At 46.0% G+C, this 26,124-nt stretch overlaps 1 protein-coding gene, 2 non-coding genes and 2 pseudogenes across 3 annotated transcripts; 3 read left to right on the top strand and 2 right to left on the bottom strand.

The window, feature by feature from the left end:
- Nucleotides 1-2,706: 2,706 nt before the first annotated feature.
- On the bottom strand, nt 2,707-3,942 carry LOC105707697 (FAM231A/C-like protein; annotated as a pseudogene).
- A 3,468-nt stretch (nt 3,943-7,410) lies between these two features.
- Nucleotides 7,411-7,482, top strand: TRNAE-UUC (transfer RNA glutamic acid (anticodon UUC)). Its single transcript has one exon. It is a non-coding gene; the product is annotated as a tRNA-Glu (tRNA).
- A 1,614-nt stretch (nt 7,483-9,096) lies between these two features.
- Nucleotides 9,097-9,416, top strand: LOC105707700 (large ribosomal subunit protein eL42-like; annotated as a pseudogene).
- Nucleotides 9,417-10,598: 1,182 nt separating this feature from the next.
- On the top strand, nt 10,599-10,672 carry TRNAN-GUU (transfer RNA asparagine (anticodon GUU)). Its single transcript has one exon. It is a non-coding gene; the product is annotated as a tRNA-Asn (tRNA).
- Nucleotides 10,673-16,005: 5,333 nt separating this feature from the next.
- On the bottom strand, nt 16,006-17,003 carry LOC105707699 (NHP2-like protein 1). Its single transcript, XM_064379938.1, is given in 3 exon segments — nt 16,006-16,292; nt 16,295-16,408; nt 16,793-17,003. Coding segments are annotated over 3 exon segments (612 nt in total).
- Nucleotides 17,004-26,124: the final 9,121 nt, after the last annotated feature.

Genomic DNA, 26,124 nt, shown 5'->3' with positions numbered 1-26,124 from the left:
ACTTTGATAAATGTAATCACCACCCAGCTCAAGTTAAAAAAATTGTCATCACCTGAGAAAGGCCTGTAGAGCTCCTTTCCAGGCAACTCCCACCCTGTGTCCTCTTAGTTAATAACTACTCTGATGTCTATTGCCATAGGTTACAATTGCCTGTTCTTAAAATTCACATGAGTGAATGTATATATCTTTGGTATTTGGCCTTTATTCTGTAGTTATGTTCATTATACTCATGAGATCTATTAATGTAGTATCATAGATCACTTCTGAATTTTGGTTTTGATGTTACTGAAGTCTTGTGATGAATTTTTTTTTTTTTTTTTTGAGACAGAGTCTCACTCTTTTACCAGGTGCCAGGCTGGAGTTCAGTGGCATGATCTCAGCTCACTGCAACCTCCTCTTCCTGGCTTCCAGCAATTCTCCTGCCTCAGCCTCCCGAGTAGCTGAGACTACAGGTGTGTGCCACCACACCCAGCTAATATTTGTATCTTAGTAGAAACAGGGTTTCACTATGTTGGCCAGGATGGTCTTGATCTCTTGACTTCCTGATCTGCATAACAGTCTTTTGTGCACTTGAGATTCATGGAAGTACTTCAATTGCTGAGTAATGACCTGATTATAAGTTTAACATTAGTATAATTTGTCAGTCTTCTAGAATGGTTTTTCACCAGCAATGACACTTGAAGTGCTACCAAATTCTTGTCAGCAGTTGGTGTACTAACTTTGTGAAATGTAGCTATGCTTTCAGAACGGTCTGGCCAACATGATGAAATCCTGCCTCTACTAAACATACAAAAATTAGCCAGGCATGGAGGCATGCACCTGTAGTCCCAGCTACTCAGGAGGGGGAGGTTGCAGTGAGTGGAGATGGTGCCATTGCACTCCAGCTTGGGTGGGGAAAAATGTAGCCACACACTGGTGAGTGTTTAGCGCTATCTCAATGGGGAATTAATTTGTACCTGCCTAAAGAGTGATACTATCTAGCATATTTTCTTATGGCTTCCAACATATAAGAGATTCTCCTTTGCAAAAGCCTATTTGAATATTTTGCCTGATTCTATTTGGCTTAGCTCTCTATTACTGATCTATGGAAGTTCTCTTACATATTCAGAAATTGAGTCATTTTTCAAATAAGTATATTGCAAATGAATTTTCCCAGTCTGTGGCTTGACTAACAACTGAAAATTGTCAACTGAAAAATTACACAAGTTATAAACTTAGAAAGGAGATTTTATTTTTTATAAAGGTTTCAAGCGTGCAACGTGGCCATTCTGACAGACTGGGAGGCATACCCTCCTGCTGAAACTGGAAAAGTAGGTTTCCAGGGAGGGAAGAGTGGAGCAGGTATTTATGTAGATCTGGCTGGCCACATATGCATATTCAACAGGGAATAGGAGAGCTATGAATATTCATGAAAGGATCCTGCTGCATGCATGCTGAAGAAACATGTCTGCTACATGCAACCCATATTGACTTTGGGGTGGAGATAACATTTAAATGCATTATAATTAGGCCTCATGCTTCAAAAGGTGAAGGAGGGACATAAAGGCAATCAGGCGCACAGCCTCTGTAAACTGGCCAGAACCAGTCCACAGCCAGAGGTCTCTTATCGAGAGAAAGTGACTGAAATCAGTCTCTTGTCCAATCAGAGCTGTAGTTACGGCTTGTGTGTGGGGGGTGGCTCAGTCAGTGTGTGGTACTGGGTGAGCTGCGAGGGCTTCAGCATTGCTTATCTCAAGGCCAGTGCTGGTGTAGCTGCTAGAGAACAAAGGAAGAAGAAAAATATCTGTGGCAATTAGAACATACTTTATTCTTTAAGTTGAGGGGTGCATGGTTTAACCTTGCCTGGCATGGCCTTACATCTTGTGTATAATGTGGTGTCTTCCTGCTGTAAAGAGTCTGCTCTGACAGTCTCGTGGTCTCTGTTTTAACATTAGTACTGGTTGCGTGTGTCTAAACCAAAAGAGGGAGACAGTCTAAAGACAGGTGCCTGACCTTCCAGATACTGGCCAGGAAGTCAGTGCTTAAGACTTCTCTGGGGTCTCCTTGGCAAAGGGGTCTGTCTAGTTGGTTGGGTGGCTTTGGAGTTTATTTTCAGTTCTCAAAGCATTTAATTTTGATGAAATTTTGCCTTATATTTTCTTTATTTTTAAAACTTGTTATGCTCTATAAGAGATCTTTCTAATCAGGATAGTAAATGTATTATTTTAATTTTATCTCTCTATGGGTTCCAGAGTTCTAGTTTTAATTTTTAAATCGATGACATCTAAAATTCTACTCCTAACCAAAACATTCTTGGGGGTTACCAAGACAATTTCAAAAATCTTCCATAAATGGTCCTTAAAGAATTTTCTGGGATCCTGGGCTGCAGGGCACAGTGGCTTTAGTGCACCTCTGCTCTTAAGACTATTCAGAAACTGTCTCTGTGAATCCAACACGCTGTTTAAAGATCAGCAATTTAGGGCTTGCTTGCGGCTCGCAGTTATGTGGCAGCTGCTTTCTGGATCTCGTGAACGCCTGCATGCATACTTCTCCAGGAATTTTCTAACTTTGAATTCTTAAGGTATTTCCAGTGGCTTAGTGATCTCTTTCTTTTGCTTACTGCCACACACATACCACCAAATCCTGCACTCCAAGCTTCTTCTGCACCCTGGACTCCCAACCTCCAGTTAGACAATCTGCATCTTCCCGCACCTGCCTCAAGCTCCATCAGGCCACTGTGCCTCCCGCAGCAAGCAGGCCAGGTGGGATCTGGATTCCTTGTACACTTCTGAGGCAGGTGGCCAGGGGTGTGGATGATTCGGGTGGGAGTGGGTAAGGTTGAGGGCAGGAGTACACTGCAGTCTTCTGTCTTCGACCTCGCTGATCCAGGTGCTGCTCTCTCTCCAGTTATCTGCCTTCAGCCCTGTGTGGGAAATCAGGTCTGCACCCTGATCTTCCTGACTTCTCATTTTGTGAGGAACCTGAAGGGATGAACCATTGCTCTTGTTCCGTGCATTCTGTCCAAAAGGTACCATTCTCTCTACTTGCTCCGGGGCCTACCCACTTGTTGGGGTCTGTGAGAACGGCACGTCTGCTGGGGTCTCTTGACCTGGAAGAGAGTCCCAATAACTGGAGGACAGAGTGCATGCAAGAAAAGATAGACAGAAAAGCAGGGTCTGGAGGACTGAATGGGGAATGCCCCCATCAGCAGTTTATTCTGTGCACAGGGTCTCATTATATACTTTTCAGCCTGCAGTGGCTGACATCAACATTGGGAGATTACTTACAACGAAAGGAGAACAGAACGTTACAACATCATGAGTCTGGGATTCAAGATAAAACTAGTTAAAGGAGAAGCATACAATCAACTGTCTTAAAGATTGATCCATAAATGATAAAACAAACAGGTGACCTTTTCCAACTTATCAGATAATCCAGAACACAAAAGCAAGATCCTATTTTACAAAGATCGAAGCAAGCTACAAATCTTAAAGATAACAATTGCAGATGTCATGTGAATAGTCACAAGGTTCCGTGACTATTTGGTTAACAAAGTCATAAAACTACCCCAGAGCAGGTACTTCAAGAAACACAATGCCTAGTAAAACCACACAGCCTTCACCCAGCCCTTAGGTCAGTGGACCAGAGATAAACTTCTGCAAACTCCACTTCTTTCAATTCTTTCTTTCCCTTAGCTCGGCTGCCTCTGGGGGGAGAAATGTGTCTGGCCTCAAACTCCATTATGGCAGGGACACTTAGGGGTCTCTACGCTGGAGCGATCCCCACACCCACTGAGCTGTGGTGCTCAGGCTGGAATGTCACCCAGTACAGAGGCTGTGCAGCCCTTCGGTTCTGACTGCCCCACAGCAGCAAGACAAAGGCCACAGGGCATGCTGTGGTGGAACAGAATTCAGAGGCATGGGCCAAAGGTGTCTCTTTCCACAGTCCCTTTGCAGACCCCATGGAAGTAGGCACCCCTTTGAGGAGCAAGGTGGCCCAAGCCCTGGCTTCACATGCAGGCTCTTTGGTCCAGTGGGTCCTCTCTGTGCCTGGTATAGCCAACTGTTCATGCATCTCACCTGATTTCCCCTCCTCCACCACCTGAGCTCCTCCTCCACCCCCTTGCTCTGCTGTCCTTAGCACAGCAAGATCCCCAGCCCTTGGAAAAGCCCTATCCCCAGTGCTGGGGGAGGGAGTTGGGTCCAGGTCATCTAATCCCAGAAGAACAGAGAACTTGAGGCAGGAGAGAATCCTTTCCCTTTCCCTTGCGGGGTCTCTTGGCACAGCCTATCCAGGGGCCTGGGTCAGGGTCCAGATATCCTCTACCTTCCTTGAGGACCTGAATTTCCAAGCCCCCAGGGTTGGTCAACGTGGAGTCTTTCCCATTGTTCATCTAGGAACTGTAGGAATATCTCATGGGGCCCTCTCTTACCCATTAGAGACACCCAGAAAATACTCCAGCAGAAACTGGGTACAGGGCACTGGACAGCTATAATTATAATTACAAGGTGTGGAGGTCAGATATATTTTGTGACAGTTTTCTCTCTGTCTGTGGCTTGCTGGCCTTTCCACTTTCTTAGTAGCTTCTTTTGATGAGAAGATATGACTAATGCTGATGAAGTCTAATTTATCCTCTTCCTTTTATATGTATTTCTTTCTGTGTCCTACTAGTTGGTAGGCTAATCTTTGCCTTCCAACAAGTCTCAAAGTATCCTGAAAATGCTTTATACTGCTAGCTTTTCAGTTTTGGTATAAAGTTACTTCTGCGTGCAGCGTGAGGGAGAATAACACTGTTGGTCTCCTCCACCTCCACAGGAAAGTCCATCAATTGAAATGATTTATTTTCTTCAATTGAACTGCTTTTATTGACAACACGTTTATTGACCCGTATAGCTATGGATCAGTTCCAGGCCCCTTCACTCCGTCTATTTATCTATTTGTCTCTCCCGATGCCTTGCCTATAATAGCTTATAGTTAGCCTTAAAGTCAGACAGTGCAAGTCCTTGTTTTGTTCTTTTTCACACAGTGCAATAAATTTTGAAACAGGCAATAACTCATGAAACCCTTGCACACATCAGGATATGCTGTCACTTGCTCCCTTTCTGATATGGTTTGGCTGTGCCCTCACCCAAATCTCAACTTCAATTGTATCTCCCAGAATTCCCATGTGCTGTGGGAGGGGCCCAGGAGGAGGTAATTGAATCATGGGAGCTGGTCTTTCCTGTGCTATTCTCCTGATAGTGAGTAAGTTTCACTCTCTGATGGGTTTATCAGGTGTTTCCCCTTTTGCTTCTTCCTCATTTTCTCTTGCTGCTGACATGTAAGAAGTGCCTTTTGCCTCCCGCCATGATTCTGAGGCCTCCCCAGCCATGTGGAACTGTAAGTCCAATTAAACCTCTTTTTCTTCCCAGTCTCAGGTATATCTTTGTCAGCAGCATGAAAACGGATAAATACACTCTCATTTCAGAGTGCGACACATGCTCTCACTCACGTATGCTGGTTGCTGACTTGTGACCAAAGATTGTCTATTGTTCCCTCTGGGGACAATGAATCTCCAGGTGTCTGCAGGAAGGATGAACATGCAAAAAGTCCACAATACTCAGCACAGAGTCTGGATTTAGTCCCACTAGTATGGATGGGACTAATACTCTTGAAAAAGGGACCCCAGAGAGTTCTCTCACCCTCTTTCTGCCCTGATGATATGATGAGAAAGTGGCAGTCTATAAGCAGAAAAAAGCCCCTCACCATAATCCTACCATGTTGGCACGTTGATCTCAGACTTCCAATCTCCAGAACTGTGAGAAATAAATTTCTGTTGTGAGTTAGCCACCCAGTGTATGGCACATTGTTATAGAAGCCCGAACTGAGACAGGTGGAATCCCACGGAAAGTCTCTAATTTGCTAAGCTGGTCATCAGGTGGGATGTTGTCAGCTGGAAACAGGAAGAGCTGGCATTTCGTGCATAGGCAGGAAGAGAGTGGACAGAACCATTGTCATTGGCTTTGTCTGCCTTGGCAAACTGGAGACCGGGACTTGGCTCACCTTCGCCAGCCACAGGAACACTGGGAGGACCTCCAGAGGAGGTTAAGTCAACTAAATGGTAACTTTAGATCCTGAAACCTCATAGGATTTTTTCTCTTCCCTTTGATCTCTCTTCTGCCTAACCAATATGACAGGAGTCACCACCTTTCTTTCTCTTCAGAAAGGGATCCCTTTCAGACAGGACCGAAGTGGTCAGCTGTTTACCCTTGGTTTCTCTGCAGGCTCAACTGAAGAAACCTGAAGCTCCAGGAGAGGCGCGTGAAGCCAGCCGTCTGCCTGGCTGGCCCTGGTCAACAGGCTTGGAAGAGGCCGATTTGGAGGACAGAATGGAAGAAAAGACCTAAAGGCAGAATCTCATTGTGTCCAGATGTTAAAAGCCTCAAATCCTGAAGTCCTACTGTGTGGGGGAGGGAGGGAGTCTGGAGCTGGTTGGACCCCCAAGCCTTCATCTGGAGACTCATCTGCACAAGCCCAGAGAGCAGGACTATGCGCATCAATGGTTCTCAACAAGGGGCAACTTCGCCCTCACACCCCTCCCCCATCCCCGCGGGGACACTAGGCTGCAGGGAGGGAGAATGTCAAACCCCTGGAAACTCTCTCGTCAGCGGAGGCGAGGGATGCTGCTAAACACCCTAGATCCACCCAAGGGTCCCTCCCACACCCCAAAGTAGCCATTCCGCAGAGGTGGAGAAACTCGGGTGTAGATCAATGTCCACTCACTTGGCCGACAGGAAATCATGAATTGGCGACTAATTGGATCTTGGATCTGAGAAAAAAACTCCAGCGTCAGAGGAAACTCTTGGGTTTTGCCCGAAGCGTATGGAAGTGTGGCTTTGCAGTTGCCTAAGATGGGAAAATGGCAGTCGTCGCAGGTTGCAGGGGGAAGGTCAGAGACCAGTTCAGGGCCCCGATCCTTCCTGGAAAGAGTTTTCCATCCAGCCCGCCTCAGTTTCTGCATCCATCTGAGTCCTTTATGATGTCAGGGATGCCGGGGTCTGAGTGCTTTATGATGCTGAGGGTTTCCTGGTCTCACCACGGGCACCTCCCTGCTCCCGTCTCCTCCTGGCAACCTGGTGCGTGGCTCAGGCCCCAGCAACCCGCGACCGCCTTTCCATGGGCTGCTGCCTGCAAAGGCGCATCTCTAGGTCAGTGGTCAGGTGCAGCTGGGAGGCTGCACGTGGCTCAGGAACTCGGGACTTGTGGCCTTGGTGGGCCTCACTGAGCACCCATTGCATTGCCTGTGTGCTCTTATTTTGGAGATTAGAGGGAATGGCCTTGCGAGATGACTTCAGGAGCCATCAGTGACCCCCAAAAGGCAGAAGTCCTCCCAGAGCACAGGGAAACTGTCACTTCGGACCAAAGGCAGGAAAGACACTACCCTTTTCTGTCTCCCTGGTGGTCTAGTGGCTAGGATTCAGCGCTTTCACTGCTGCGGCCCGGGTTCGATTCCCGGTCAGGGAAGCTTTTGGCACCAGCCTTTCTCCCTCGGGAATCTTCCTACTCTGCTGTCAGCCAGCCTGCTCCAAGGGCCAGATGCAGAACAGTCTCCGCTGTGAGTTGCAAACCCTGGTAAAGGAGGGCAAGTCCTGGTGGACTGCCTCTCAAGACACCACTCTGGCTTATCTCCATGTCAGTTATCCGCTGAAGTAGCTTTAGAGAGTGACCGAGCATCTAACTCAGGTGTATGCAGCCGTGCAGAGTTGCCAGGCCCTGTGGATCTGCACCCAAGAACCACACCCTTTTTGCCGCTACCGCACCAGAGGCACTGATGGGGCTGAGCTGTGAACTAAGAGAGAGGCCAAGCCAAGTCATGGTATTTGTGTGTACACTGGCCCATCAGCTGAGCCTCCCCACCTCGGTTTGCAGCTACCTGCTTGTTAGGCCTTTGGAAGAGGTGACTGGAGGATGGTAGAGGAGTGAGCGCAGATGACAACCTCCGGGGCCCTTCTGTTTGGAGATTGAGTGGTGGAGGAAGATGATGTTCGCTGACCAAACAAAGGCAGCAGGTGGAGTAAGCACAGATGGAAAACTGTTGCCGGTGTCCTAAGCAGAAGGCAGGTGTAAAATTCAGCTCCAGGATGTCAAAAAAATGGTACACAGACAAATCCCACAAAGCCTGCACTCTACCAAGCACTTGCATAGGCTTCCCCTTTTCCATTCAGAACCCCATGGCCCCTATAACATCCTGGGGGATGAAGTGCACAGAATCGGCAGAGGTGGCTGGCAGAGGTGGCCAGCAGAGTGGCTGGGGTGAGGGTGGTGGCTGCGGGGTGGGAGCCCCTGCTGATAAGAGGCCTGGGTTGTCATGTGGGTGACTGTGGGTGGAATCTTTGGAGGAGGGAATGGTGGAAGCTTCCATCTTTGGTGGAAGAATGGCGAGCAGTGAGCACACCACCAGGGGAGAGAAGGCTGTGCTGTCCCTGCAGGTTATGTGCTCATTCATACTTATCTGGCAGGGGAGAGACCGTGGTCATGAAGGGGGTTCTCCAGGGTGAAACTTCCTCATCACACTCTAGACTTGCTGATCGAGGTGATTTCCTCAATGTGGGAAACGGTGTTTGTGCTAGAAGAGGGCTGTGGTGACATAACCGGGTTCAAGACTGATATCGCTTCGCGCCCACCCAAAAACGTTTATGGCTTCCTTCTCTCTCTCTCTCTCTTCTTTCTGTCCTAAAGTTGCCTCATCTTCACATCTCATCATTTTTCAAGAGTGTCTCTCTCTCATTAAAAGCCCCACTAAATATATGAAATATCACAACCAGGAAGACTGCAATGACTACATTATTCATTCGTGGAAGCTGCAGACCAGCCAGATTGACAGTCGCTTCATAGTTTCTGCTAAAACAGTGAGACATAGAGCACGTTGAAGGTTTCTCTTTGACGGGCCCCTTGCTTGTGAACTATTGCTTTCTGGCTTTCCAGCTGCAGATAAAGGCTGCAGCTGGTGGAAAAACTGAAAGCAAACCAAGAGGCACGTGGGTTCACTCCAGTGGGTCCAAGATATAGCCAGACTGTACCAGGATTAGGATTAGAACCGCGGTTGCTGCTTTCCGTGCCGGTAGCGCTCACACCGACATGGTGAATGTTCCTAAAACCCGCCGGACTTTCTGGAAGAAGTGTGGCAAGCACCAGTCCCACGAAGTGACACAGCACAAGTAGGGCCAGGATTCTCTGCATGCCCAGGGAAAGCGACATCGTGACAGGAAGCAGAGTGGCTATGGTGGGCAAACTAAGCCGATTTTCCAGAAAAAAGCCAAAACTACAAGGAAGAGTGTGCTAAGGCTTGAGTGCCTTGAGCCCCCTGCAGATCTAGGAGAATGCTGATTACTCAAAGATGCAAGCATTTTGAGCTGGGAGAAGATAAGAAGAGAAAGGGCCAAGTGATCCAGTTCTAAGTGTCATCTTTCCTTTTATGAAGACAATAAAGTCTTGAGTTTATGTTCAAAAAGAAAAGAAAAGAAAGAACCGAGGTTGCTGCAGGCATGCAGAGCTCTAACTGCTGTAGAATCCCAAGGCGCCCCACACGTACTGCCCGTCGTTTTGCTTCCCTCCCCCACCCCGCCCTCTCCTCTCTCTTTCTTTCTGTCTTTCTTCTTTCCTTTACTTCTCTCTTTTGACAGAGTTTTGCTTCATCGTCCAGGCTGGAGGGCAGTGGTGAGATCTCGGCTCACTGCTACATCTGCCTCCCAGGTTCAAGCGATTCTCCTGCCTCAGCCTCCCTAGTAGCTGGGACTGCTCACGTGCACCACCACGCCCGCTACTTTTTATATTTTTAGTAGAGATGGGCTTTCACCATGTTGGCCAGGCTGGTCTCGAACTCCTTACTTCAAGGGAGTGATCTACCCACCTCGAGATCCCAAAGTGCTGGGATTATAGGCGTGAGCTACGGCGCCCGGTCCCCTGGTTTTCTTCCTTTTTTTTTTTAACATGAAATCACTTACACTATTTTTACTTCTTTATTCTCGGACAGCTACAGGTTCTTGTGATTTTCTCTCATGTCTTCTCCTCATTTTCCCCTCTCCATTCTGATACATGTCCCATCTCCTCTGCATCTGGCCGGTGCCCTCTGCACAGGCATCCTGGGTGGTCCCGTCATCTCATCCTGGTTTCCTTTGCTTCTTCCTCCTCCCTTTCCTGTTTCCCCTTTTGAAACCCCTGCCTCTTCCTCACTCCCGCCCCACCGACCTCATCTACTGAAGCTGAGTTGAGGGAGGGGAGAGCAAGCAGAGCAGATGATTTCCTGAAGGTGGCGCACAAAATCCAGAAAGAGCCACGAGGAGTCATTTCCCTTGAGCCTCACTAGGCTGAGGCTGGGGTCACAGATCCAGGCATTTCCAGAGGCACTGGCTTCTGAAGCAGGAGCTGGTCAGTGTAGGGCAAAGGCCATCTGACCACCCCTTTGGCTTCAGAGTCACCCAGTGCACGAGTTTCTAACGGGAAAAAATGATTAGTCAACTCAACCTCTCGTTTTGCGAGGATTTGGAGTCTGCACACTAGTCCTGCAGAAAGCTAATGGCAACCCCTAGAGTTTAGTGATTGCTTAATCTATGTTGAGATGAAAACAAAAGGTTTAGATTGTCTCTGTGGCACAATTGGTTAGCACATTTGGCTGTTAACCGAAAGGTTGGTGGTTCAAGTCCATCCAGGGACTGCTTTTAAATGTTGGCTGTTGTGCACAGATAAATGTTGGCATTTGTTCCCAGATGTGGTGGCTCATGCCTGTAATCCCAGCACTTTGGGAGGCCTAGACTTGAGCTCAGAAAAAGACCAGTGAGACTCATATCTCTTAAAAAAAAAAAAAAAAAAAAAAGCCGGGTTTGGTGGCTCACATCTGTAGTCCCAGCACTTTGGGAGGCCAAGGCAGGCAGATCACCTGAGGTAGGAGTTTGAGACCAGCTTGACCAACATGGAAGAAAACCTGTCTCTACTAAAAATACAAAACAAAACTAGATGGGCGTCGTAACACTTGCTGATATTACAGATACCATCTACTCACGAGGCTGAGACAGGAGAATTGCTTGAACCTGTGTTATAAATGCCATAATCCATCCAGATTACTTTTGGTCAGACAATCAGATGTGGTTTTTTTGTTTTTATTTTTAAGATGATTCTCACTCTAATCACCAGGCTGGAGTGCAGTGGCACCATCTTGGCTCACCGCAACATCCACTTCCGGGTTCAAGTGATTCTCCTGCCTCGGCCTCCCGAGTAGCTGGGATTACAGGTGCCTGCCACTATGCCTGGCTAATTTTTGTACTTTTACTAGAGATGGGGTTTCATCATGTTAACAAGGCTGGTCTTGACCTCCTAACCTCAGGTGATCCGCCTGCCTGGGCCTCCCAAAGTGCTGGGATTACAGGCATGAGCCACCACTGGCCATCCTCTCTGCTAATTCTAATATCATGTTAGGTCTGTTCAATTTTGATTATCTGATGATTTCCCTCTTTATGGGTCATCGTTTCCTGGCTCTTTGCATGCTAGGTGTCCTCTAATTGGATGCTGGACGTCGTGAAGTTTACCTTCCTGCATACTAGGTATTTTTAAATTCATTTTTTGTCCTTGCCAGGAGGAAGTCATATTTTATAATTTCTATAAATTGTCTTGAAGTTTGTCCTGGAATGCACTTAAGTGATGTGTAAAGAGTTTGATCCCTTTGGATCTTGCTTTTATGAACTTTTAGGTGGTTCAGGAATAGTGCTCAGTCCAAGGCTGATTATATTTGATTACTAAAGCATTATGAATGATGAATAATTCCATTCTGGCTGGTGTGAACAGATACTGTTTTCTGCACTGTGTTAGTAGCTGGGATTACAGGGACATGCTGCCATGCCTGGCTCATTTTTGTATTTTTAGTAAAGATGGTGTTTTGTCATGTTGGCCATGGTGGTCTCAAACTCTTGACTTCAGGTGATCTGCCTGCTTCCACCTCCCAAAATGCTGGGATTACAGGCATGAGCTGCAGAGCCAGGCCTAAAAATATATACTTTTGCTGGGCATGGTGGCTCATGCCTGTAATCCCAGCACTTTGGGAGGCCAAAATGTGCAGATCACCTGAGGTCAGGAGCTCGAGACCAGCCTGACCAACATAGTGAAACCCCATCTCTACTAAAAATGCAAAAATTATCCAGGGGTGTGCATGCCTGTAATCCCAGTTACTCAGGAGGCTCAGAAAGAAGAATCGCTTGAACCTGGGAGGTGGAAATTGCAGGGGTCCTAGATAGAGTCACTGCACTCCTGGGTGACAAAGCAAGTCTCCATCTCATATATATGTATATATATATATGTATATATATTCCCATATACTTGGCTTAAGATCCAGATATAGCTTCAGATTGGTTTTCTCTCAGGCAATTCAACCTGTTCTGCAGCTGTGCTCTGAGATGGAGGGTAGCCAAGCAGGACCCCCAGGAAATAACTCCTGAACTTTCCGAGACGTCATCACTTACTCGGTTTCAGCCTATGGAGAAATTCAGGCATTAGAAGAGAATGAAGAGAACTTTATGAGATGTCCTGATCTCAAACTTAACTTGTTGTGTTGCCCTCAACGTCCCCTGCTGAAATGATTGCCTGGTGACAACTGTGCCCTTCCCTCCTCAGCACTGTGACTAGCAGGACACGGCATGAGGTGTGGTTCCCCGTGAGCAGATTGTTAGTTAGTAATGGCAGTCCTTTCATGTTTCTTTAGAATCACTTGTGTGTTTCCAACCTTCACAAAAGCAAGGGTGCTGCCACCCCATTTCAAACGGGGGACTGGGGTCCTTTCACATGTGAATGGAACATGATAACCCCTGCACTACAGAGACCCCTCACAGTCTCTGGCACAAGACGTATTTCTGAAAATGTTAACATCTGCCATTTTTAACTACTGGAGTCTCCAATACAAGAAATTCGACTGCTTTTCAAAATTTTAGTGAAAAAGACACCAGGAAACACAATCCCTTAGGCAGAGAGGCTGAACCTCGTTGAGGGTTCCTCATTTAGCCCCAAAGCCAAGATCCCAGGGACCCTCAATCTGGCTTCGGGATCCCACATCTCACGCAGGGTTTCCGGAAACTAAGCGCCCCTGTGCAGGATTCTCCCGGCTGACTCTCTCTGGCTCCCAGAAGCTGCAGGCATCAGTGCGTATTGAGCATCGGAGCCCTGAGTGCCCCACGCCGCAAGAGTGTGGATGCTGCCCCTTCAAGGCTGCAGACTGTGCATCGGGGGCCTTTTTCACCAGCACCGGCCATCAGGCTCTTGGCTCTTGACAGGAAATCATGCTTCGGGTCCTACCGGGAGCCAAAGGACCCTCCCTGCTCGCCCTTTCCCCAGCTTGAGGGGTCTGACCGGCTCTTTCCTTGCCAGCCCTTTGGCCTCAGCACCTCCACGTCTTCCAAAGGACATCCTTCACTGCCACTCTCACTTAGTCTATTCAACTGAATTTAAGCTGTACTTCTTCACATGTTCAAGTTCTAGCAGGTACCCTAGCAGAGGCTGTATCTCAAGGCATTTGGCTGTTTGAAAATATTGAACAACCAACTCAGGCCAAACTATGCTTCTTAGCCTGCATTGAATGTATGTGAAGCTCACGCCACGAGGTTTATGAAATGCCAGAGTTTCACTGAGCCATCACTGCCGAAGGACACAGGCAGCCTATTCAGATTTCATGATCACAGCATCTCCACCTCCATCTTGAGATTTTTTTTTTCTAAGCGCCATTTTATTGCATTCTTTCATTCATAAGACTTGAAACTTTTTATTTGCCTTTTTAATGTTCCTGCTCAACAGGTCTTGAAGTGAATTGTAAGAAAGAGTTAAGGGCAGTGTTCAGAGAAAGGCAGCATCTGTGAAGTTTTCACATTTGCCCCACAGCAAGAGGTCAACAGGCAGAGTTGCCTTTTGCTTAAAGATGTTAATATTTTCTCTAAGGTCTTCTTTAGAAGTGAATGTGAAACAAGTTCGAGGAATGAAATGCCATTTGCTCCAGCAGCTGCTTTTCTTACTGCGGTGGTTACCACGTTTCCTTCATGTCCAAAGTTCAAATGCTCCCACCCCAGGGAAAGTGACAAAATGTTGACATTTCAAGCAATGTGCAGCTTGAAGCTTCTCTGCAGGCTGAACAGGAAGTGGGGGTTCCTGACTCTTCAAGAGAAGCCATACAGAGAAGTCTTAAGCGTGTCTCTGGACCCTGAGCACAGGCCAGGAAGAGGCTTGAAGGTGAGGGCAGAGCCAAGAAAGGCTGGAAAGACAGGCCGACCCACTCTCCCCAGGGTACCTTCTTCAGGACAGTCATTTGCTCTAATTCAGTGACCAGGAAAGGAGAGACTGTGCAGAGCAGCGTCCCCACTCCAAACATAAATTGCTACCTAGATGTGGAGTCTGAGTAAAATATCAGCATCAAAAAGAAGTCTGGTTGGCCAGGCCAGTGACTCACGCCTGTAGTCCCAATACTTTGGGAAGTCTAGGCAAGCTGATCCCTTGAGCTCTGAGTTTGAGACTAGCCTGGGCAAAATGCCAAAACCCTGTCTCTGTGTAGCATGCCTGTGGTCCTAGCTACTCCAGAGGATGAGGTTGGAGAATCGCTTGAGCCCGGGTGTTTGAGGCTGCAGTGAGACATGATCATGCTACTGCACTGCAGCCTGGGTGACAGAGCAAGACCCTGTCTTCAAACCAACCAATAAAAACCTGTGATTTTTTTTTTTTTTTTTTTTTTTGCTCTGAGTATTGCATGGATGAGAACAAAGAATTCCAACTAAGGTGGAAGCAGTGCAGATGTGAAAGGTTTTATGGGAAACATCCAGTGCTCTGTCAGGGACCCCAGGCCTGGCTTGCAAGTGGTTCCATCCAGGCTCTGCGGGTTCCTGCAAGTCTCTGTGTCCTGATGTTGGAGGTCCCAGGGGCTGAGTGCTTAGCCTCTTCTCAGCCTGGGTGCCTCCCTTTCCTTTCTCCTGGTAATCTGGTCCACTGTCCGGGCTTCCGTGGCCATCTCTCCAGAGCCATGCTGTTGCCTTGAAAAGAGACATCTCTAGATCAGTTTTTTCCCCATTAAATTGGAATATGAATGTATTTATTAGTGTGCTCACCAAAATAAATGACACATTAATTAGCACCCTCCTCATGGGATAAAGAATACATATGACCCACACTGTGGCAGGAAACAGGGGTGAGGGCTATCAGAGCTGCTACCACGTGTCCCCTGAAGAAATCTCGATTCACCAGAGTGAGTTGCTTCCTTGGATTCCATCATCTCTGCTGTAGCTACCAGCCAGGTCTCCATGATCTTCCCACAATCCTTCACCACAGCAGCAGTCCATGTTATTTGCCCTTGCCACTCCTGCCTCTTTTAAGACCCCAGTCCACTGACCCATGTCTCATGCACCCACCTCAGAAATCTCACAGCACGTCTCTTTTGTATGCTGCTGCCCGGCCGCCATCAGGGCACAATTGTGGGGTGAAGGAAGAGCATCCAAATGCAAACAGCAGGGGCACATTAGTAAATGACACTTGGACATAAACCTAACAACCTCACGGAACACACGTTTTCTCTGAAAATGATACATAATCCCCTAGAAGCAAAGGAAAGCCCTCACTCATATGGACGTGTATGAATGATTCCACACCCAGGCCAAGGGATACATGGTGGGTGCTGTTTACTTCCATTGCACCTGCACACAGTAGAAAGTTAGCGGCTGAAAGCTAGAAGCAGATCTGTAGCCCTGCTCCCATCAGGCTTTCCTGGCCCTTCCTGCCTTTGATGGTGATACCACTCTGCTTCCTGTGTTCTGAACATTTGTTCATTTTTCAATAGAGAGAATAACAGGATGAATGATGACAGAGAGAGGGTAGATGGAGAGAAGGTGGAAAACAGCCCTGTAAAACAGAACAAAAACAATACAAAACCCCAGAAACCAGATTTAATTCTACAGTATTTTATAACAAGAGAAAGCAGTGAAAATAACCTCAGGAGGAGGAGTCAGCAGAGAGAATGGAGCCGAGGCCACAGGTTTAGACTAGGAGGCTTTCAGTGGATTGCTGAATGGACTGAATCAGCTGTGAGCCTTTGATGGTGACAGAACAGGTGATGACCGGCCTGGAGACCCCACACACCCACCCCAGTGTCTGCTTGGAGTACACAGACATTCCAGGCAGGCCCAGCACATTCTCATCTTCACACAGCAGTGGAAGGTGTGAAATGATCTCTAGCAGCTCGGTGTCTACAGCCACCACAGTGAACTCACACATACCTCTGTTGAGGGCTTTTATGTCTTCATTGGCTCCTGTGTGAAACTGTTATAGTTACATGACTGCTAAAGGAGGTCCGATAGTTTCTTGGTGAGGAGGACATCTGTGAGGGGACAGGCCTTTGGGTTTACATCGGCCTCAGAGCTGCAGTTCCAGTGGCTCTGCACTTCTCAGGGAGCACAGCAGACGTCAGAGCCTCCGGCTCAGTTTTGACTTGTGCATGTGACAGCCTTTGTGGGCATCGTGTGCACTTCACCTTTTGGAGAAAACTTTGAAAGACAGGAGGAATGAAAGAAAGTGTCACTAGTTCCCTGGTGGTCTAGTGGCTAGGATTTGGTGTTTTCATTGCTGCAGCCTGGGTTTGATCCTGGTCAGGGAGGACGTGCTTTGACAAGGTGTCCAAAAGCAGCAGCTCTTCCCCTTGTTACTACAATTCGCGAGGTGCCCCAAGGCCCAGATGCAGGAGAGTTTCCGACAACTCCAGTGAAGAGGAGGTAATGGTGATGCTCTACCTGTTCCTCATGCGCTCGACAGCAAACCTGGTTCCTACCCTTTTCCTCCATGGGCACCCTGGCACTCCTGTTCTTTTCCTCCTTGGGCACCCTGGCACTCCTGTTCTTTTCCTCCTTGGGCACCCTGGCACTCCTGTTCTTTTCCTCCTTGGGCACCCTGGCACTCCAGTTCTTTTCCTCCATGGGCACCCTGGCACTCCTGTTCTTTTCCTCCTTGGGCACCCTGGCACTCCTGTTCTTTTCCTCCATGGGCACCCTGGCACTCCTGTTCTTTTCATGCCTCCATTCCTCACACGGCAGTACTGGCTTTAGAGGTCAACCAAGCAGCTTCCTCAAGGTGACACAACCATGCATCGATTGACAGCTGGGTGGGGTCCTACCCTACTGATGGGCTGCCATTGCTGACAGAATGAGCTCTGCTTCTGGTAATGGCTGCTTGCAGATTTCAGAGTAACTCTCCCACAGATAATGACTACAAACTAGAAAAATGTATTTCTAAAAAAAAATTTGAAGATGCTGGAAGACTGAACAAAAGCAGGCAGACATGTGGAAGAATGGTGTGGAGTGAGTTTTCCATTTTGCAAACTTTTGGTGGAGAGTTGTTAACTGAAAATTCATACAATTTGTAAGGTTACAGAGGAGACTTTATTTATTTAATTTGAAATGCAGTCTCACTCTGTCCCAAGCTGGAGTGCAGTGGCAGGATTTCCACTCACTGCAACCGCCACCTCCCTGGTTCAAGTGATTCTCCTGCCTCAGCCTCCTGAGTAGCTGAGGATACAGGTGTGCACCACTTCACCCAGCTAATTTTTGTATTTTTAGTAGAGGCAGGCCTTCACCATGTTGACCATACTGGTCTTCAACTCTTGACCTTGGGATCTGACTGCCTCAGCCTCCCAAAGTGCTGGGATTACAGGCGTGATACAACGGTGGTGGTCATCCTGACAGGCTGAGAAATGGAGAAAGTCCAGAAGCAGGCACTTTGAGGGAGGGAGGGGCAAGACAGGAATTTAAGTTGAATGAGTTGGCCAAACATACATATTCAACAAGTTATAGGAGGATTCATGAATATTTATGAAGAGGGTCCTGATGCATGCTTATGGAACAGACATTCACATAATATACAACCTTGTTCACCTTGCTGTGGATACTTAGCATTTAAATGCATCACAGTTAGGCCCTATACACAAAGGTCTTTTCAGGACACACAGGCACGCAAATGCCCAGCTACTGTAAATCTCACAGAACCAGTCCATGGTCGCTGGTCTTCTCATCAGGATAAAGTTACTGAAATCAGTCTCTTGTCCAATCAAGGCTGTAGTTATGGCCTGTGGAAAGTGGGGTTCAGTATGTAGTGAGGGGTGAGCAGCAAGTGCTTCCACGCTCCTTCTACTCAAGGCCAGTGCTGGTTTAGCTGCTAGAGAAAGAACCCTATGGCAGTTAGAACATAGTTTATTCTTTACTTGTATGGGGTGTGTGATTTCACCCTTGCCTGGCATGGTCCTAGGTCCTATTTATAATTTGGTGTCTTATTGCCATAAAGAGTCCCTTCTGTCAGTCTTATGATCACTATGATAACATTAAGATTGGTCAGTTTTGTTCAAATTGCAAAAAGGTGGGAATATAATGAGGCTTGTCTGGCCTCCTGTTTCTTCTTGGCCAGGGTCTTAGTTTTTAAGGTTTACCAAGGGTCACGTTGGCCAATGGGGGGTCCATTTAGTCAGTTGGGGGACTTAGGATTTTATTTTTAGCTTATTCAACAAACTTCGGTCCACCTTACTTGGGTTAGCTAAATTACAATACAAAACCAAACTGTCTTCCTAGATTAAAGTAACAGAGGACAAAGTTTGGACAACCATAGCAGCTGGAACATCAGGGGGTTGGGTGGAATCTCAGAAAGGAAACAGCACAGTAGCGTGACTATAGCTAACAGCAGCGTATAGTATATTTCACAGTAGCTAAGAAGAGAGAATTTGAAATGTTCCCAACACAAAGAGATGATAAGATGTTTGAGATGATGGATATCCTAAACACCCTGATTTGACCATTACACATTGTAGGCATGTATCAAAATACCATATGTACTCCCATAAACATGTATAATTATTTTGTATCAATTAGAATATAAAACTTAATAATAATAAGCAAAGAGGTCAGGACACAACTTTTGGAGGTAATGGTTGTTTTTTTTTTGAGACGGAATCTCACTTTTTTTCCCAGGCTGGAGTGCAGTGGTGTGATCTCGGCTCACTGCAACCTCCATCTCCCAGGTTCAAGCAATCCTCATATCTCAGCCTCCTGAGTAGCTGAAATTACAGGTGTGTGCCATCACACTGACTAATTTTTTTATTTTTAGTTGAGATCATGTTTCATCATGTTGGCCAAACTGTTACTGAACTCCTGACATCAAGTGATCTGCCGGCCTGGGCCTCCTGAAGTGCTGGGATTATAAGTGTGAGCCCAGCCAAATAGTTTTATTGTACACATTGTGGTGATAATTTAATGGGTCTATATTTATTTCCAAACTCAGCAAGATGTATTCATTAAATATGTACAACTTTTACCATACCAAACATACATCAGTAACTTGTTTTAAGAAAAAAATACAGCAGGCCGGGCACGGTGGCTCAAGCCTGTAATCCCAGCACTTTGGGAGGCCGAGGCGGGTGGATCACGAGGTCAAGAGATCGAGACCATCCCGGTCAACATGGTGAAACCCCGTCTCTACTAATACAAAAAAATTAGCTGGGCACGGTGGTGCGTGCCTGTAATCCCAGCTACTCAGGAGGCTGAGGCAGGAGAATTGCCTGAACCCAGGAGGCGGAGGTTGCGGTGAGCCGAGATCGCGCCATTGCACTCAAGCCTGGGTATCAAGAGCGAAACTCCGTCTCAAAAAAAAAAATAAATAAAAAAAGAAAAAAATACAGCAAATAAGAACATATAGTTATATAATTGTCCTGTGATTAACAGATGCCAAACAGAGAAAGATATAAAATCTAAGAAAACACAGAACACTTGTTGACAGATATATTTGTACAAGAATATTCAAGCACAGCACTTTTTTCATAATAGTCCAAACTGGAAATAACCAAATTGTCCATCGGCTGTGGTGTATTCCCACATTGGAATGACACTCGCCAGTAACACCCAAATCACCTAGATACATATAATAATGTGGATATATTTTAAAGATGTGAAAAAACCCACAACACGAAAAGTGAATTTACGTCAATTTCAAGAAGAGAGCAACATAAACTACGGTGATAAACAGAAGAGTGATTAACCGATCATCAGAATAGTGATTAGCTAACTGGAGAATGGTGGGATTGCCTGGAAAGGAACTCTACGGACCTTTTAAAATTTATTTTATTTTTTAAATTTGAAAAAAATATTTTATAGAGATGGGGGTCGTGCCATGTTGCCCAGGCTGGCCTCAAACTCCTTGGCACAGTCAATCTTCCCACCTCAGCCTCCCAAGTGCTGGGATTACAAGCATGGGCTACCATGCCTGGTGTCTACAGATGTTTTTGGAATGATGAAAATTTTCTATAACCTAATCTAGGTGATGATTACATGTGTCAGTATTTAATAACCTGTCCAGTTAATATATTTGAATTTTACGCTATGTGAATTACATTTCATTAGTTTGCTCTTTAGCATAAACATGGCTGTTGGGGAATGGAAGATGGAGACAAGTCAGTGTAGACCATGGCAAGGAGTTTGGATTTTATTTTAAACTCAGCAAAAGCTCATTTTCATTTCCCCTACCAAAAGAATCCCTTCTAATATCTCAACCAGAAGAACAGCTATGACTACACAATTTCGTTAGTGGAAAGTACAGAGAAGCCTTCTTGAGAATCGGCATTTCACCTTGTGGGGCAGTTCAACGCATGCCCAGACATGAGACACCTCCAAGTTCCCAACAACCTAGTCCAGGGGTGTTCTGCTGGTCCTCACTGGATCACGCTGGCAAGTCAGTGGTAAGCCTTGTTCTCTGGCCACAATAAGGGTTGCAGCCATTGTGAGAACAGTAAAAACCAGTTATGACCTCACCACTGCATTAGTGGAAGCTACCGCCATGGTGGATTGAAGGGCGGCACTTTACCTTTTGGGATATTTTCTGTTCAATGGTGAGACATAGGGCGTGTCCTGGGCCCCAGGTGTGTGCACTGTGGGCTCTCCTTCCCTTTGCCTGACTGCACCACATTGCAGCAGTCAGTGGTAAACCTCGCTAAAGGACTCAGCCAGTGCGGGATTGTAAGCAAACCAAAAGACCCCTCAGTTTCTACCTAAAAGATGCCAGACACAACATTTTGGGTTGGAACTGAAGCTCTGCATTCACAATGCAAAGTGCTCATCACTATGCCACCATGGCACACCACAAACTTGCTGGCAGATGCTGAGTTTTCTTTAATATTTTTGATGTAAAAATATTCACAATATTTTGTTCTTGCATCGCTTGCTTTCTGACAGGTGGAGTGGTAAGAAGCACAAATTCCTATATCCTGTTCTTTCAAAAAATGTTTAGTTTGATCAGAATGCAGGATATTGAACAAGATAACTAGCCTATCCCCTCCAAAAACTCAGCGACAAAAGCAAAGAAATGGAGGGACTGTTCTAGGAAACTGAAGTGCAATTGAGGAACTTCACTGGGAACCTAGGGAGGAACATCAGTATCACAACTCACTTCTCTCTCTCTCTCTCAAATAAATATTATGTATACATATGCATATATACATTACATATGTATATAATGTATTACACACCACACACACACATACAGACACACACAGAGAAAGAGAGTTTAATTAACCAAAGAAGAATTCCTGAATCAGGAAACTCCAGAACCAGAATAGGTTCAGAGAGGCTCTAGTGATACCATGTAGTGGAAGAAGATTTATGGATAGAAAAAGGAAAGTGACTCACAGAAAACAGAAATGAGGTATAAAAAAATCAGATTGGCTACAGCTCTGAGTTTGTCTTATTTGAACCCAGTTCGAATAGTTGGCCACCTTTGATTGGCCAAAACTCAGTCACTGGCACAAGAGTAGGTTACAGGCTGTTGGCCGGATGTGGTGTTTCATGCCTGTAATCCCAGCACTTTGGGAGGCCGAGGTGGGCGGAACATCAGGTCAAGAGATCGAGACCATCCTGGCCAACATGATGAAACCCTGTCTCTACTAAAAATACAAAAATTAGCTGGATGTGGTGGCGTGTGCCTGTAGTCCCAGTTACTTGGAAGACTGAGGCAGGAGAATTGCTTGAACCTGCGAGGTGGAGGTTGCAGTGAGCCGAGATCACTCCACTGCACTCCAGCCTTGTGCCTGGTGACGGAGCAAGACTCTCTCAAAAAAAGAAAAAAAAAAAGAGTAGGTTACAGGCTGTTTACACATTCAGTTAGGTTACACTTCATTACATATGGAGAAATCCTTAAAATATGTATAGAGGCAGCTTTCAGCTAATGATATGTATAGATCTTTAAATTAAGATATTTATGCATATGCATATCATTAAATTAAGACATTTATGCATATGTAATGTGTGCATGTGTGTTATATGTGTACATATATACACATGTATATATATGCATGTGTATATATATAATACACATGCACACATGTATATATAAATATAGGTATTTATGCATATATAGTGTGTGTTATATGTGTATATATGACACACATGCACACACTATATATGCATAAATACCTATATACATACACATATATGTGTATAGATGTGACATTTTCTAAACAATTAGAAAATTTCTATCTGGACTACATACTAGATAATATTATTGAATTAATGTTAATATCCTGAGGTTTGATCATTATATTGTATTATAATTATATAGAACAATGTCCTTAATCTCATTAAATACATGCTGACATATTTAGGAATGAAGTGGAGTTTTCTTTTTCTGCATTTGCTATGAAATATGCATGTGTGTGTGGGTGTGTGTAGACAGAAAAAAATGGTAAAGAAATGTTCATTGTTGAACTTGGGTGAACGGTGTAGAGGTGTTCTTTTTTTTCAACTTTTCTATAGGTTTGAAACTTTTCAAAGTAAATAATTGTGAAGGAAAAAGTAAGGAATGGGAGGCTGTGAAGAGCTGGCTGAGTTCTAGGCTAAAATTTGGCTCTCTGCGGGTCTCTGCCTTGCAGGAGGAGTGACAGCTCTCAGTACCTCTCGCTGCCAGAAGAAAGTGTAGGTTTCCAGTCTGCTGTACGAATCTATCTAAGGGATCCCCTCCTGTCACCCAGGATATGGGTGAAGTGTCTTCTTAGACCTTCTTACATGAATCAGGCTTCTAGCCTGGACGTCTGGTAGGTAAGTTTAAGACTAATTTGTATGTTTCAAAGCTTCTGAAGAAGACATCCCACTTTTTCATTGGATTCCAAAAGACAAGTCAATGTGTATGAAGAATTTATTTTCAGAAAAAGAAATCTAAAGGAGAGTAAGTTATTTGAAACCTAACAGTCCCATTGGGGTATATTGTTTTCACCTGTTGGTCCTACAGAAATCTCAAGGGTGGGAATTTGGCCCATCCAGGAAGATGTTTCCAGATCATGAGTAAATAGCAAATTTTTAAGATCATTCTTTGGCAGAGAGTCTCCTGAGACAGGAAAGTGGCAGGAATTATTTTCCAGGGGTGGCCCAGTTGATCAGAGAAGGATCTAGTCCAAACAGGGTGCAGGAAAGAAGCTGACCAAAATCAGCAGATGGAGACAAAAGCTACCTCTAGTTACTCTCAATGCTCATTAGCATAAAGACACTCCCACCAGTGCCACGACAGCTTATAAATCAAAATGTCAACATGTCATGGCAATGCCTGGGAAGTTACCTTATATGGTTCTGGAAAAACCCCATCCCTTTTCAAGAAAGTTCTGAATAACCTATCTCCTAATTAGCATCTAATTAAAAGTGAGTATACATACAGCTAGCTAGCAGCCCACATACTGCCTACGGGTTACCCCTGCCCTACAAGAAGCAGCCCCAGTTTAACCAGAGCTGCTTTCTTTCACCACTGGGTTGCTCTTGATTTCTTATCAAGGAAGAGCCAAGAACTCCCTGGGCTAAGCTTCAATTTTGGGGTTGTTCTGCCTTGTATCATCTGGTGACCACAAAGACAAGAGAAGACAAGAGAAGACAAGATGGGATGGGGCGCCATATAGGACAGCACAGGACAGAGTCAAGAACTGTTTAAGGCAGGACACTTGGTTGTGAAAGTCCCTTACTGTGTTGACCCCGAGATGCCAGAGTCACATTGTTCTGTGGCCCCAACTTGGCCTTTGGGGTTCACTGTTGGCCACCCCTTGGAGTTCCAGCATTTGCTGTGAGGAACCTCATCGGCTGATACTTGGGTACTCTGGGGTTTTGGCATTTTGTTGTGTGTGAGAGTTCCACTGTCACTGTTGGCCTCCGCCTGGATGCTCTGGGGTTTTCAGCACTGACATTCCCTATAGGATCGTGGATTAGAGCCCCTCCCCTGGGGGAGTGTTGATGTCATCTTCTCTGCCCTTCAGTTAAAAAATTACCATTTTCCCTAACAGCCCGTTGTGGGCCCCTTCCTCTGTGACCTTGCACAAGGCCATGCTGTACTCTTGATCACAGGGGCAGGGGTTCCTGGACCCCAACCCAAGTGACAACTACCCATAGTGGCAGACAAGCAGCAGCCACCCAAACATTTTGCCCAAACATTTCTCTTCAGTGTCTGTGGCTGCTGGGTAGACTCTCTGGCAGCTCAGGGGACAACACTGTTCATGCCTTCCCTTCCTCCCTTCCGTGACCACCTGGTTTCTCTTAGCCCCTCTTTGCCCAAACTGAAATGCTTTCTTCACTCTCTGTGGAATTGAGACCCATCATTCTACTGCTCATTCATAGTTCCTAGTACACTTTCATAATGCTTTGTTACCTGTACTTACATCTTCTCTGCAGGAGGTGGGAATTTGAAAGGAAGAGTTAACTGGGCTTTTGCTAGACTTAGAAAAACTTGTGGGTGGAGTAGAGATCCTTGCAGACATGGGGATCACAGCGAGCATCCCAAAGGACTCCCCACTAGGGTGTCTTTCAGGCAATTGGGGCAAATTCAAATTAGATGGCTCAAAGAAAAAGAAACACATTTTCTTGGGAGAACAAGAAATTTGGCTTGAAACTGGTTCTTTCCATTATAATATTATTTTACAACTGGACTTATTCAGTAGAAAGGAAGGAAAATGGGGGGAAGCTCCTTATGTACAGGCTCTTATGGCCACTTACCAGGATTCTGACTTAAGAGTCAACTGCAGGATGTGTCTGGCTCATGTTACTTCCAGGCACCAAGAAACGGCATGGGAGATTCTGGATGCTCCCTTCCTAGTGGCACCCCCTGGAAGGCCCATCCCCTCCTGAGGGTCTTCTCAGTCCCCCAATTCTGAGAGGGGTGATGCCAGTTCTCCAGAGCAGGATTCCACACAATGTCATGAAGAATCCCTCTCCCTTATTCAGTGAGCTCCAGCCTATATCCCCCACTGCCCAAGGAAGTAAGCCCAGCCAGTACCACCAGGAGTGGGGCTCTACATCAGCCCCTGGAATGGAATCTGTGTCCATTGTGGGATGTAGCTGGCAGAGACAGGGGAACAATCAGAGTCTGTGTGCCATTTCCATGTCCAAATTGGTTTTATTCAAGGAGAAATGTGACTGGGGTTTGAAGGATCCAGGGCAGTTCATAGAAGAGTTTGTTAGGGTGATCATGTCTTTTGATTTAACTTGGCACAACTTGCAAATATTATTATCCACTTGCTGTCCTATACAGGAGAAGCAAAGGATTCTGGGTACTGCCTGTGAATATGCAGATAGAGTAGCTGCTTATATCCAAGGCCATGCCGTTTATGTAGAAGGAGATGCAGTTCCACAGAGAGACCCTCAGTGGGATTACCAGAAGGATTCCCACAATCTTCAATGTAGAAATCACAGGCTAACTTGTTTAACAGAAGGTATGAAAAGGTGTGTGACTAAGCCAGTTAATTATGACAAGGATAGAGAAGGAACTCAGCAGAAGGATGAAAATCTTGCCCTGCTTCAGGGCTGCTTGGTTGAGGCACTCAGGAAAATACTAATGTAGCCTCAGACACCTAGAAGGGTGGGCTCTACTGGGCATGCATTTTATTACTCAATCTACCCCTGACATTAGGAGGAAGTTACAAAAGGCAGGAGTGGGACCCCAAATTCCACAAGCCAACCCTTAAACATGGCCTTTGGAGTTTACAGCAATAGCCACAGGGCAGAGGAAGAGGAGAAAACCAAAAGAAATGACCAAAATGTGCAACTGTTAGCAGCTGCTGTCAGCCTCCTGTGCCTTCTGGGTTACCCATGGTAAGAGAGTGTTGCA

The sequence above is a fragment of the Aotus nancymaae genome, unplaced genomic scaffold (assembly GCF_030222135.1).
Source record: "Aotus nancymaae isolate 86718 unplaced genomic scaffold, 86718_ANA_hifiasm-v0.15.2.pri h1tg000022l_1, whole genome shotgun sequence".
NCBI lineage: Eukaryota > Metazoa > Chordata > Mammalia > Primates > Aotidae > Aotus > Aotus nancymaae.
This window is presented reverse-complemented; position numbering and strand designations above follow the sequence as displayed.